Below are 14,624 nucleotides of genomic sequence, written 5' to 3'. Positions count from 1 at the left end.
ACTTGCCGGTTACAATAGAAAGTTCTCCTTGCCAAGTCACTACAAATATATATTTAAAAAAAACAAAAAACAAAAAAAAAAAATCACTGTGATGTCACATAGAAAGAGCTGCACTAGAGTATCCAGTTGTTTACCTTGCCTCTGAAGGGATTTCTTGTCTCTGAAAGGCAGGCAGAGATATTTTTATCCTTGATATCTTTTTGGAGAGAAAAGTTAACATTGTTCATTCTACTTCATCCGAGAGAGCAATATAAGGAATCCTGCTGAAACCAAGAAGTATAAGACCAGCACAAATTAGTAAACCCTGTGCCGAATTGGAATCTTGTTTGGTTATTCACCATCTATGGCCTCTCTCACTACCTTCTGGCGCTGAAGCTTCTGGGTAACAAAAAGCACTCCTGTAGTCTCCTTTATATTTCCCTAGAAGAAAATTCGAAGAACTTATATTTAAGTTTCTTCAACAAAACTCTCTACCTTTGAATGAGTCAGAGAGTTGCCATTCAACCTTCACCAATATCCTCATATCATTCTTAAAGAAAGCACATTCAGGCAATGTAGAAAACATAAAAGGCTGTGAAAGTCTTGGGGAAAAGGAGTTAACAATGAAGAGCATAATAACCAGAAGGTACATCAAACCTCAATCAAATGGAATGAAATATCCATCAATTTACATCAAGATGCTTTGACTCGAAGTTCTCTCCCAAAATTTCACATGACATACAAAGTCCTCAACGATTATTGGTACTATACACATACTCCTGCATGTAAACCATTCAAATCTATAAAAGCATGGCTCCCAAGACTTGCTTTAATCTTAACTGATATAAGATAATCTGAATTATCATTTTCTGACATCCTTACTGAAACAAAAGAATACACGTATCCTCCCTGCAACAAAAACCACTTCTCAATTACTTTCCTGCAATCCAAGAATAAATTGGCTCAGCCACAAAACTGATTTATAGACATCCAATGGAGATATCTTAATCACCTCAAAGGAAGTCAAATACTCTCACTTAATTCCCTGACAGTGACTGAATTCAAGATCAGAATCAATATTTGAGAAACTCATTCCTTCACATAAGCCCCAACGGAATTTGCTTGATCTTCTTAACGCTGACACTGTTCTTACATCATATGTTACATTGTTTCTTCGAGATAATCTCAGCCCACCCTGCAGGAAGGCATGGGAATTTAATTTCAACATTTCTGCTGTGCAATAGAAAGCGAGAATATATTTTAAGGTGTTACCCATGCTATCTCTGGGGATTCAGAGACCCTAAGTTGAAGTCGCTTCACTGAAAAAAAAAATATCAGATGGGCGTATGACAACTAAAGCAATGAAAATTTAACCAATGGTAGTCCAAAGAATCACAAAAGCATGTATAATGTATTTCAAAGCCATAATTATCACTTATTTCTGGCAAAAGGACTCAAATGTCAAATCACACTTCAGATGAAATTGGAACAAAATAATTGAAATGAAGCATGTGAATTTGGAAAGCACCGAGGGAAACATCTGAGAGATATTTGCATCAAGAAGTATGGTTGAGCTTATAAGCCTGGGCATCCATAATAACTTTCTTTTTTTCGAGCATGGTATCAAACTATATCCTAGATTCAAAAATTCTAGTATACCAACGCATGAACCACTTACATCTAGCATTGAACCAGCAACAACCATAAGAATTATAATATACTTCCAAGTGTGATGGCAAGTGAGGAGCAAACATATCAAATACTAAAGTATGTAAATGGAAATGGATGCCATAAGTAGTAAACATAACATCCAGGAAAACTACAAGAAAGAGCAGTTTAGATAAAGTTTTTGTATACTTAATTAGGGGAAAAGTTTCACCTTTTAAAAGATATGAGAATCAGGAATTTGTGAATGTCCAGCATGACCTCATGATGAAAGCTTCATCTTAAAAGATCTCTGCAATATAAAACTGAATACAATTCTAAAGACCCAGGCATCAGTTTTCAAATCAATATGAAGGGTCAAACTGCATCACAGTCGCTGTGTGACTGCAACAATATCCAGCACCTAAATGGAAAGGAATCAGTAGTAACATTTTTCTTTTCACGGTTATGTTTATGCATATCTCTCGTGGGAATGGTTAGCATCTCAAGAAGAAGATAAAAGATAAAAGATACAACAATGAGCAAATAAATGGCCGTTTAACAAATTATCCATAAATCATCTTGGAAGCAATGGAATGACAACCAAAAAAACAAGTAACCACTTCCATAGAAAAGTGTATTACAAAAAGACTTTTTGTTTTCTTAAATATAATTCTAAGACATCTAATTTTCTTCATATGCCCATTTAAAGGAAAATCTCCCTTGCTACTCTAGTTCTCTCATGGCCACACAATTGACCAGCTCTATATCAAAAATTACAATGAATAGCCTATGGCTAATTTTAGAAGAATTGTTGCTCCGCAAAAACAATGAGTAAGCTTTGAAAAAATGGAAAAAGAAAAGGATCTATTGGGATCCAAAATTACATCCCATTTGTGTAGGATTGTTAGACAGCAACATCTCTATGATATCTCAGACAAAATGGTGAGTAGGGTATTCATGCTCATATCCATTATAATCGTAATATAGCCTTTCGCCCTTTGCAATATCACGAGTAGCAACCAAAAAGACTCGGCATTCACCATTAACACTGTATCTCACACATTTACAATTCTGCTTCTTCCTACCTTCCCTGCAAAGAATTCAATTCATTTTAAGCACGGGGGACATCAATATTCTCAACTCAAAGGTAAATCTTAACACGAGGAGTGATGGCAATTTTATTATGTGAAGTTCACTGGAGATTATAGTGCACAAGTGGTGCTGTGGGTGAAGAAAAATATGGGACAAGGTAATATAAGAAGTCATACCATTAGAATTAAGAAAAGTTCTTTTGTTTTCTTTTTTGGATTTAGCCAGCGTGGACAAACAAACAGAGATAGGTTGAATGGGCTTACAGAGTGTGATTGTTAATGCCATTGATAAACCGCACAATGTTCCCGCGTTTATCAGGGCAGATGACCAAACTTTTAGATGGGTCGTTTGCCAAGAGAAGGGTCATCATACTATCACAATCATCATGTTCCCGGTTTTTAATATAATCCACATCACCCGTGTACTCAGCAATAAACGTCATATCCTTAATCTGGCCATCAGCCTCCACTGTATAACTACATCACGAGATCACAGCAAACCTACTCAATATACAGGTATCATAAATAGTTGCTAGCTCTACAAATGAGTTCAAGTTAAGGTACCCTTCACATGAATCAAAAACTACAATAAGGGGAGCCCATTCGCCTTTTTTACACATAGCTCTGCACTGTTCCAAGGTGTCAGTATCTTCTTTGGAAAGAACCTAACAGAAAAACCACAAACTATAACCAACATTCTAGATGGTAAAATAAAGTATCATCAAGTCCCAATAAAGAGAACCAAAAGTTCGAACGGGAAAGAAAATTGAAAGGGAAATTTCAAGTTCAAACCTGCATTCCACCATTTTCAAACTTGGCCTGGTTGGCTGACCTAGGCACCATGCCAGGCATGTAAGAGAGATCATCACTGAATTCCATGTGCAGTGCTGTCAAAGCAGTAGCAAGGGAACCCATTTGTTTCAGCCTTTGGGCTGGATCTTCTGTAGGAACAAATGGTAAAAGTCTCCTTCTTTTCTTTTGTAACACCAATGATCCTGAACGTCTCCTACGCTTTCTAGCATCTAGAAGTCAATTGAGAATAAACATAAGAAAAGCATCAAGTTACAATCAATAATCAAATGCATGAGAATAAATATGAAAAATATAAACTAACTGCTTTAGGATTTATATGGCATGATCTCTGCTAAAAAAAATGCTCATACAATCAAAAAGTAAAAAAGCCATATGAAGACAGAAGACGTTAGCTTCATAAGTATGCATTGTCCTTCTTAGAAATTTTTATGATGACATTAAAAAACTAATTGGTTTAGGATTTATATGACAGCACTATTGCCCCCACACAAAAAAAAAGAAGAAATGAAAAACCTACAAATAAGAGAATAGATGTTAGAATGCTCCAAGAAGAGCCCAAGTAACCCAAGATTTATGCATTAGGGTATCAGCACTTGCAGCTTTTTTTTATCAAGCATATGAGTCATATATTTTCAAATATGTATTGGGAGCAATCTACAATAAGACAAGATTTCTGTTCAATCCTAGCAACTTTTTGATTGACTACAAAAAAGAATCATGTTTCACAATTCTACTACATTAGGAAATGTTCCACTTATATCATAGGCCATTTTTCATAAACTTAACCCTTGTAGTTTCTCGCCTTCCTCTTGTGCCCTCATCTTGAATTATATCACTCCCTTTTGACAATGAAATCAGTGCTATTCATTCAACAAAATCCACTTTTTACCAACTTTGAAGTTTCCCCTATCACCAAGCAGTCTCATCTACTTTTGCTAAAGAATTAAATGAAATTTCATATCAAGTAATTTAGCTCAATTTTTATCACAAAATGGATATATCTTCAACCCTGATTATTGTGTGGCCAAAACAAGAATTACCATTATCAAGCACTAAATTTATAGTCTACTTGGAATTTATTTACATTTTAAAAGTGTATGCTTAAGTAGCTATCTAGAAACACCTTTCTGATTCATCCACCAGTACCTAACAAAATGATCACTCTTACATATCAAATGATTGAAACCGTTCAATCATCTTCATGCCCTATTTTTTCAACGAAATCAAATTGAATATGTACATCATGTTCGAGGAGAGTCTCATGAAGGAGGGGTGGCCGTGTCTGCTGTGGGAGAGACATGGCCGTGGGGATGTCCATTGGGAGGGGGTGGCAGCACGGCCACCCCTCTGTTGTAGGAGGGGATGATCACGCAGCCACCCCATCTCCTCTAGGGGGGTGGCTGTGCACCCACTCCTATCTGCTATGGGAGAGGGTGGTTGTGCAGCCACCCCTATCCTACACCAGCAGGGTGGGCGCACGGCCACCTCCCACAACAGAGGGGTGGTCGCTGCCTCCCATAGGAGATGGGCATGGCCGCGCAGCCACCCTCCCCCTCAACAAACCCTCCTCATCTTTTTCTTTATTAACATCATTGCCAATGAAGCATTTTTAATGACATGGCATTTATGATATGGCATTTTTAATGACATGGGGATCCATTATGCCATGTGACAGACGTGGTGAAGCTAATTGTGCCATGTACAAGGACAGAGCTAGAGCTTGGAATGGGTAGGGGCCAAGGGCCAAAAAATTAGTGGGTAGGGGCCACTAAAAAAAATAATAATAATAATAATAAATTAAAAATAAAAAATAAAAAATTAGCTTATAAAATTTTGTCTCCTTGGGTTAGAGGAGGGGGGGGAGGGCATGGCCAACACCAGCCACCCCAGCACCATTTCTGCATGTATACACGTGTGGCAATAATATGGGTACGAAGTAGCATTCTGCCAGAAAATTTAACAAAAGTGGGACGAATAGAGTGATTTGATAACGGATTAAACCTTAAGGATCAATCTAACCAATTTTGAACCTTAGTGAGGAATTTGATAAAAGCTAAAACCTTAGGGACTTCAACTGTATTTTCCCCTTGAAACTTAATGGAGCATATTTTATAAGTCAATAATCATTTACATTAACTTTTTGGTCTTTAAAAGTTCCAAAGGGTTGTAAGATGTAAGTGGCTTGAGATGAAGTAGTCTTTTGTCTTTTTTGTTTCTTTAATGGAAGCATAAGGATGGGTTTTAAATCAAATAAGGTGGCATCTTGACCTTCAATTACATTACTCAAAATAGAAACTTGAAGGACTAGAGAATACAATTTGCAGTTGGTTAAGTCAGTAGTTGTACAAAAGTTCTCTTAACTCATGCTTTCTTTTTTTTTGCCTCTGATGACACATCAACTCCTCTTTAGAAATCTATGAAAATGGATTACCACATAAAAATATCAAATGTTTTACTACTCAGGTTGCACACACATAAAAGCATGCACACATGCACCCATAAAAGGAGTGAGGGCCTTTCAGAAGATCATGTAAAAGAGATGAACAACATTTTTTTTCATAAGTAAAAGAGATGAACAACATGAAGAGGGAAATAGTTAGAAAACATTGAATGAGAGATTAGGCATCATTTTTTCTAAATCTTGGAAAATATTACAAGTTAAAGGAGGCCAACAAGTGCAATATGCATATCTTAAAATAGATAGATTCAAGAGATCAACAAGGAAAATCGCTAGATGACAACAAAAGGTGCACTAGACCCCCTAACCTTCTTAAGGCATAGGGGCATTTTTTTTTCATAAGTAATCGACATATAACATTAAAAGCGTAGCTGCGTAAGGCACGCCTAAGTATACATAAATTATACAAGAGAAAGCACCTAATTAGAAGGAGCAAAAAGAATAAAGAATTCACTATAACTATTTCCATTCCGGAACTGCATACAATCCGCCACCCACGCATCCTTATAAAGAGCAATAATGAATAATTCTGAAAATGAGAACTTTAAAGGTTGTTCCCTACACCAAACATCATGCCAAAACCGCACCTTAGTTCCATCTCCTACCTCATACCTCACAAATTTAGAAAAACCTTCCCACTCCCTCCTTATACATTTCCACACTCCCACACCAAAGGGCCCCCCAACCTCCTTAGCACATCAGCCTTCCCTCAAAGGCTCAAACTATCATACTTAATGTCCACCACCAATCTCCACAAGTCCTCCCTCTCCATAGTATACCTCCACAACCACCTACCCAAAAGGACCCGATTAAACTAAATCAAAATTTTCACCCACAAACCCCCTGAAATGATCGGAGTACCACTCCTACCGGAATAGGGAACAGGGAAAAATAATACATCAGAAAATTAGAAGTAGTACTTTTTATCAAAGTTAATCTACCTACCTTTGATAATTAAAGCCTCTTGCAACCCACCAACTTATGTCCCATCTTCTCAATAATGTCATTCCAAATGGTAGAAGCCTTATACGGAGCTCGCAAAGGAAGACCCAAATACTTCATTGGCAAAGAAGCCACTCTACACCCAAGAATGCTAGCCAAGCCTTCCACATCACCCACATCGCCTACACAAACAATCTCTGACTTAGACAAGTTTATCTTCAATCCCGACACCCCTTCAAAACATATGAAGAGGCATCTCAAGTTACAAAGTTGTTCACAACTACGCTCACAAACAATCAATGTATCATTTACAAACAACAAATGCGACACAATCATTTCCTCATGATTCTTTGATCCCACCAAAAACCCAGATAAAGGTCCCCCCTATCCACCGTTGTAGACATCATCTTGCTTAATGCCTCCATAACAACCACAAACAATAAATGAGACAATGGATCCCTCTTTCATAATCCACGTGAACTACTAAAAAAGCCAAAAGAAAACCCATTAATAAGAATGAAAAACCACACAATAGAAATGCAGTAATCTATCCGAACTCTCCATCTCTCCCAAAAACCACATCTTTTCAACAAATATAATAGAAACTCCCAGTGGACATGATGATATGCCCTCTCCAAATCCAATTTACATAATATTCCCGACTCTCCAAATTAAATCCAACTATCCAAACATTCATTCGCCTCCCAATACAGAGTCCATAATTTGTCTACCTGTAATAAAGACATTTTGAGAACTTGAGACAATCTTCCCCAATACCGACTCCAATACTTTAGAAATAACACACCTCCCACTAAACTGATAGGAAGAAAATATTTAATTTCCACCGCCCCAACTTTCTTTGGAATAAGAGATACAAAAGTAGCAATGAAACTCTTCTCAAATTTCCCTTGGCTAAGGAACTCCTTGAACACCGCCATTACTCGGGATGTGTTCATGGTGAGGAGGGGTACCCTCACTGTGTAGCCCAATCATTGGACCAAGACAAAAATTAAATAACAATTCTAATCATAGTTCAGATCTTGTACATGCGCAAGAAGCATTTCCAAAAATGGTAAGACGTTCCTGCATCCCTAAAGATCATTTCTTTGCAAAAACATATACAAAGTAGATCTCATTGAAAAACATTCTATTGTCTTGTGTTTGAAATCCTAATTTTAAATTAAGCGTTAAACAATAATAAATTTTTTTCTTAGAATAAGGCGGATCCTTCAGAGGAATCCTTGCGTGAAGCCTGAAACAAGTTCAATAAAAATAATCAATAAAATTAACAATGATCAAGCGCAATGCAACTGATCAAACACCGTACACAAAATCACGAAAAACAAGCAGAGAAGCGATTCAAATATCAATAACAACAACAACGACGACGACGACGATGATGATGGTATCGAAACCAGATGATATCAATAGAATTTCACCTTGAGGAGACGCAAACTTGCCTTTCTTATCAGTACACTTCTGAATCCGAAAGAAATCGATAATCTTCTTCTGAGAGAAACCTAGTACGCAATAAGAAACGCAAAGACATTGTCAAATTTCACATTCCAAAAACACAAAAGAATGAGAAGCAACGAAAACGAAAACAAAGAAATCCCTACTTCTTACTCTTCTGCGACCGGAGCACTTGGGGCAAAGCCAGGATCCGATGGGGACTCTAACGACGATCGGTCGTAGACATTTCATGTGGAAGCCTTTGTCGCACTTGTCGCAGAGGAGGAGCTCGTCGGCCCGGTCGCCGGAGCCGCATTGCTGGCAGCTCGCGTCGCTGTAGTCGACGCGCTCCACCACAGCGTGCCGAGCCTTCGCCATTACCTCCGCCATCGGCTTGAGCTTCTTCGGCGGCGGAGAAGGCGGCGGAGTCGGCCGGCGCGGCGCCTCCGTGCGGCGGAGAGAGCCACTGAAGCGGATGAGCCGCTTAGCCGTGGAGGAGGAGGAGGACGTGGCTGGAGCCATGGGACGGGGACAGGCTCGGTGTTTCCGAAATGGCCGAGGGCAGAATCGGAAACGTGGTACAGAGCAGCTCTGTCTGGGAAAACCGGAAAATGGTGTCAAAGACTCAAAATGTGTGTTCTTCTTCTCTCTCTCTTCTTCTTTTTTCTCTCTCTCTCTCTCTCTCGCGGGAAGACCGTGGATACTACGTGGCGAAAGATGATTGGGTGTCGTACTGCTAGTGTGCTTTCCTTGTGAATCAGTATACGAGTTTCTTACAATTTAGCCGTTTGGAATAAGCAACGCCGAGTAAGTCCCACGTAATGGACCTACGTACCGCGGAGTGGCCACATTCAACCTAAACTTTGGAAATTGCGATTTTAATAAAGGCAGTTGTAAAAATTGTATTTTTAAAATTTTATTTATTAAAATCGTAAAAGTATTTAGTAAAACATATTAAAAAGTATTTTTTATCAAATATTTGTCGTGCGAAATTGTAATTTTGGTTTAAATTTGCGCTTTTTCAAATAAGCACATCTAACTTTGCTTATAGAAATCGTAATTTTTAAAAAAAAATTTAAATTAAATGCTTTTTAAATCGTAATGTTAAACGCCTTATATTTTACAATATCTTTTAAAAACGTAAATTATTTTTGCGAAATCGCAATCTCAAATGCACCATTAATAACTTACCATATACCATGAGGCAATCCATGGAACAGAATTCTTTCCAGTTCAAATGAACTGAATAATATCCAGTTAGTTATAGTGGATAGGTATTTTCCCTCCACTATACCTAACTGGATATTCTCTAGTTCAAATGAAATTGAGAAGATCATAATTCTTAATCCATGGCTTTTGGACACCTTGAGTTTAAGGGGTTATCCATAATTGATTGAATTAGAAATAAGAATAGGCCCTTTTTTTTTTTAAGGCCCGCTCAACTCATCAAGCATTAGGTGACTTCGACTTAGGGCATGTTTAGGATTATGTTTGAATGGTCTAAAAGTGTTTTTTTAACACTCAAAAAGTCTCTTTAGCAAAAAATAAAAATAAAAAATCTTTTGGTAAAAAAATTAAAACACTTTTAAAGGTCCCAAAAAGCCTAAAAATGGCCAAAAAAATACTTTTAGTAAAAGCTTAAAAATGAAGTTTTTGCCCAAAAGCTCTTTTTGACTTAAAAACTATATTTCTCAAACTCAATCTCAAACAGACTCTTATATGGTTGTTTAAGGCCCTTAATAAAATGAGGCTTTCAATTAATTATTATACAATAAATGTTTTTTCCAAGAAAAATTATTTAAGGTTCTAAAATGAAAAAATAATTAGTAAAGAGTTTCTAATTAAGGCCACCAATTATGATAAAAATACTAAATACTAATGGAAAGTTCCATTATTTACCTTTATGGAAAGTGTCAATGTCCATAAATTCTTCAAAGTCTATAAATTTTTAGAAAGTCTCACTTGTTTACTTTTTTTTAAGAAAAAAAGTCTAATTTTCATGGAACATGATCTTATCCAATTCAAATAAACTGAAGAGTGTCCAGTTAGTTATGTTTTATGGGTATTTTTGTCTTTTTACTTTTTTATTTGATGGGTATTTTTTTTATTTGATGGGAATTTTTTTTTTCTAATTCAAATAAACTGGAGAGAATATCCATTAATGAAAGTCTCCAGCGTTAATTTGAATTAAATGCTGATGGGAAGCCTTATAAAGTGCATTATAACGCCCCCAAAATTAATTAACTATGGTAATTAATTCAGAGAGTCATTTGTAGCAGTCCCAATTTAATTAACTGGTAATTAAATATAAGTACTACCTATAACAACAAATATCATAATAAAATGTTATAGTGCCCTGAGTAATTACTAGGTTATGATTAGCTTAGTCAAAAAGTTAACCAGGGCTCTCAAGTCATTATGACCCGTTTGGGGTAATTTTTGGGAACTTTCAGTACTGCCCGAACATTTACTTGAAGGACACCAAACGTTCAGGAGCAAAACCAAGAAATCACTGGGTAAACAATACACCAAATGTTCGGGCAGCGGACCACGCCGAACATTCGTTGACCCAAGTTTGACCCAATGGATAATAACCGAACTTACACTTGCAACCCTGAGCCACTGTACACACGGTACATCAAACGTTTGGCCAAGCACCACCGAACGTTCACTACACTGCAGACTATCATAGCAGGCGCCCCCGGCTTTTCTCCACCTATTTAAACCCTCCCCCACGCCCTTCATAACCCTATTCTTTCTTTTGAGCCATAGAGAAACCATGCTTGAGTGTTTGGTAAGGTTTGATAGAGGATGAGAGCTTTCCTTGGAGGTCTTGCTCAAGAGAGGTAATCTTCTTGACTAACTTCGCATTTTACTTAGTTGTTACCTTGCTTAGATTTTATTCCATGGTTTGGTTGGCGTTTTTTGGGGTAATAATATCATTTTTAGGTTTTAACCTTGATTTTAGCATGATTTAGCATTTCATTATCATTTAGCGTATTTCTTGTTGCATGGTAAGGTTGTTTTGGGCTAGGGTTTGTTAGAAATCCTTTTGGTAACCTAGAACCAGTTTAAAACTGCTTAGAGGTTCATTGGACCAAGTTGAAGTTTTGCTTGAAACACTCTAGCCGAACGTTCAGCCTCGAGCCCGAATGTTCACTATTGTGCAAATTTATTTAACTCGCAATTACACGAATCAATTGTAGTTTAATGGATTGCAAATACGATCCCACAAAGAATTGTATTCTTGAAAGAGTAATTTAAATCTAAACTAATTAAATCCTAACCTAGTTCCAAAAAAGTTTTGAATTTTGATTTTTTGAAATTAAAAGACAAACATAAACTTATTAAAATAAACTAAGAGATAAAAGACTAAAGTTTGAGAATTCACATTCATCGAATCATAACAACATACTTCCATGTTTATCAATATTAATCTGAAATTCTCACAATTAAAATCTTAGATATGTTTTACTATGTTTCAACAGTTAATCAAAATCATCTCATTTATCCATTCATTGCACAAATCACAAAAGGAATCCAATATTAATTAAATCATCAGATGTATCCGTAAATCACAAAAGATATTCAATCTTAATTGAAACACCAAATGTATTCGTAGAAAAAGTCACAAGGGATATCCAATCATTTAGGCAAATAAAATTAAGCAATCAATTATATGAAATTATTTTAAATCATCAAGTGCATCCTTAAATCACAACAAGATATCCAAAAATCATGCCACATATTGAAAAAAAAAAAAAAAAAAAAAAAAAAGTAAAACAATTGAAATAATAAACCCAATAAAATCAGACAAATAAAGACTTACATGAAAGTATTGATATTCTTCATCGGTGAAGCTTTATCCCCAACATTAGTTGGGAATTTAGCTCCATATAAAAATAAAACATAAACTAAAGAAAAACTAAACTAAAAGAAAAGCTATGATTACATTCTGTCTCCAAAATTGTATCCCAAAACTAGTCTCTAGAATTGTATATATTTTCTTGAATGCAAAGAAGTCTATTTATTGGCTTAGGGAAGTCCTATAAGCCCTATTAAACCTAGATAATTCTGAAGTTTGTCTCCTAGTCAAAATAGAAGTTTGAAACCGGAATAGGATTTGTCCAGATTTGTGACCTTTTATTGCGGGACAATTTTGGTACAGTAACCATCCTAATTAGGAAAATCCTATTTCACAATGAATTGTATTATTTTGAGTTAGATTTTCAATGCAGCTTGAATCACTTCAATCCGATATTTGAGCGCAAAGTTATGGTCAAAATATTGAGACATGTACAGAATATGAATTTGAATCCAATCCGAAATCTTATCCAATCTGAAATTTAATCTAATCTGATATTTAATCCGATTTAACATTTTTCTTGGATTTGGTTAAACTTAACCACATCATCTAGGTCTTCTCAAAGTATGCTTTATTCCAAACTTTGCATTTTTCCCTTTAAAGTTGTAGTTTTTCTTCAATGACCTACAAAACACTAAAAACACAAAACTAACACAAAATATTAAATAACGACACAATTAAAGGATTAACTAATATAAATAAAGGGGTTCAAATATGCAATATTTGGCACTTCTCGTTCACCCAAGCGTGTTTTGCTAAACGTTCGCCCATTTTGCCCAAACGTTTCGACAGCAATCCATGTTTTCAAAGTTTTAGGATTATGGTTCGTTTTAGCTCGGACTTAGAACTAATATTAGGTTTTTCATAGATTTGGAGTGTTTGAAACTACTAGAGGAACCTTTAGAGGAACTTTACGACCCGGGTGAGTACAAACTCACATGCTGCTACCCGTTATTTTTCTCGCATTGCACGATTATTTTGTGTACTAAACATGCATTTTTACAACTCTCATGAAACACATTTTTGGTATGCTATGAACTCTACATTTTGTGAAAATGTGCTACTTAAACAAGATAACGAACATGGTGAGATTGTAAGAGTGTGCATGTGAATGACGAATAAGACTAATTGCATCGTCTGACTTAGTACACTGGTACGTACGGGATAACGGCCATGAAATTATTATACATGTGAACTCTTTTAATTTTATATATATAAGTTGGAAAAAAAAAAAATGATGCCTTTTTAGTAATTTTGATTCAACCCCACTTAAAACATGTGTGTTGTTACCAAACTAAGGAATTAGAATAATTATTCAATTTCACTCTCCTATATTTCTAGTAATAGCTAATCATTGTCATAATAAAATACTCATTCCGTAAACCAAATGAGCCCTTAATCATTAAACTTTTTAGATAACTAGTGATTTAACATGGTATCAAAGCTAAAAGTAATGAGATCGAACCTTGAGTTCATCAGATCATTCACAATTTAAATTAAATATTCAACGTATGAGACTTCACATATTACAAGGGATTTTGAGCTCACGTATTAAGGGGAATGTTAAAATAATGATTAAGTTATTAAATTTATCTCTTCCTTATAACTAAAGTTTATGAAAAAAGTGATGATTTAACACGTTTTAGGAGCCACTACATGAAAAATGTAAAAGGTAAAAGTAAAAAGTTGATGGAGTCACTACATAAAAAATAAATAGAAAAAAAGGTAAAGGTATAATTTTTTTATGCATATTTTGGAGAGGGGATAATAAATTTAATATCATTTCTTATGCTAAACAAAATTATTCATTACCTTTACCTGGGAAGATTTAAATATAAACACTCATCTTAGTATAATCACTAATCTAAGTACGAATTTCAGTTCCAATCATAGAGTTGTTATCCTTAATAGTGAAACCTTTTGGAAATCAAGATTACTTTTTGAGTTTTTTATTACTACCTGACACTTTGGTTAAGTGGGAGGAATTCGAAGACTATTATTATTATTATTATTATTTTGATATGTTTACATAAGAGAGGAAGGAGGATTCAAACTATAACCTCTTTTTTATAAGACTTGATTTTTAGTCAATTGAGCTACCCCTTGAAAATTCAAAAAGACTATTATTTAAAAATGCATTTTGAGTTGTAAAATAAATAAATAAATAATACAAAATAAATAAATAAAGCCGTAGGGCGTGACAGCCGAGGGGCAACCTAACTAACGTAAGTTATATAAAATTTTTAACACTTTCATAGAAATCATTTTTTCTACTTTCAACCCCGGCACAATTTTACCCTACTTTTTCAATTGTTATTTATTTTTTTTAAAACAAAATAAAAAATAAAAAAATTCTAAAGCAATAACATTCTATGTG

At 35.4% G+C, this 14,624-nt stretch overlaps 1 protein-coding gene across 4 annotated transcripts; it reads right to left on the bottom strand.

The window, feature by feature from the left end:
- Window positions 1-580: 580 nt before the first annotated feature.
- Window positions 581-8,998, bottom strand: ATXR5 (TRITHORAX-RELATED PROTEIN 5). Of its 4 annotated transcripts, XM_059577384.2 has the most exons (9): window positions 8,550-8,998; window positions 8,370-8,450; window positions 3,510-3,739; window positions 3,282-3,382; window positions 2,982-3,194; window positions 1,859-2,716; window positions 1,252-1,298; window positions 992-1,174; window positions 581-888 (listed from the first exon to the last, which is right to left on the bottom strand). In XM_059577384.2, the coding sequence occupies exons 1-6, from the start codon at window positions 8,902-8,904 to the stop codon at window positions 2,557-2,559; spliced, it is 1,140 nt and encodes a 379-aa protein (XP_059433367.1). In that variant the 5' UTR covers window positions 8,905-8,998; the 3' UTR covers window positions 581-888; window positions 992-1,174; window positions 1,252-1,298; window positions 1,859-2,556. The 4 variants fall into 4 exon arrangements, with proteins under 4 accessions (XP_059433367.1, XP_059433366.1, XP_059433365.1 ...); XM_059577383.2 differs by having other exon boundaries at window positions 992-1,298; XM_059577382.2 differs by having other exon boundaries at window positions 992-2,716.
- Window positions 8,999-14,624: the final 5,626 nt, after the last annotated feature.

Source organism: Corylus avellana, chromosome 11 (genome assembly GCF_965113065.1).
Source record: "Corylus avellana chromosome 11, dhCorAvel1.hap1.2, whole genome shotgun sequence".
Taxonomy (NCBI): domain Eukaryota; kingdom Viridiplantae; phylum Streptophyta; class Magnoliopsida; order Fagales; family Betulaceae; genus Corylus; species Corylus avellana.
This window is presented reverse-complemented; position numbering and strand designations above follow the sequence as displayed.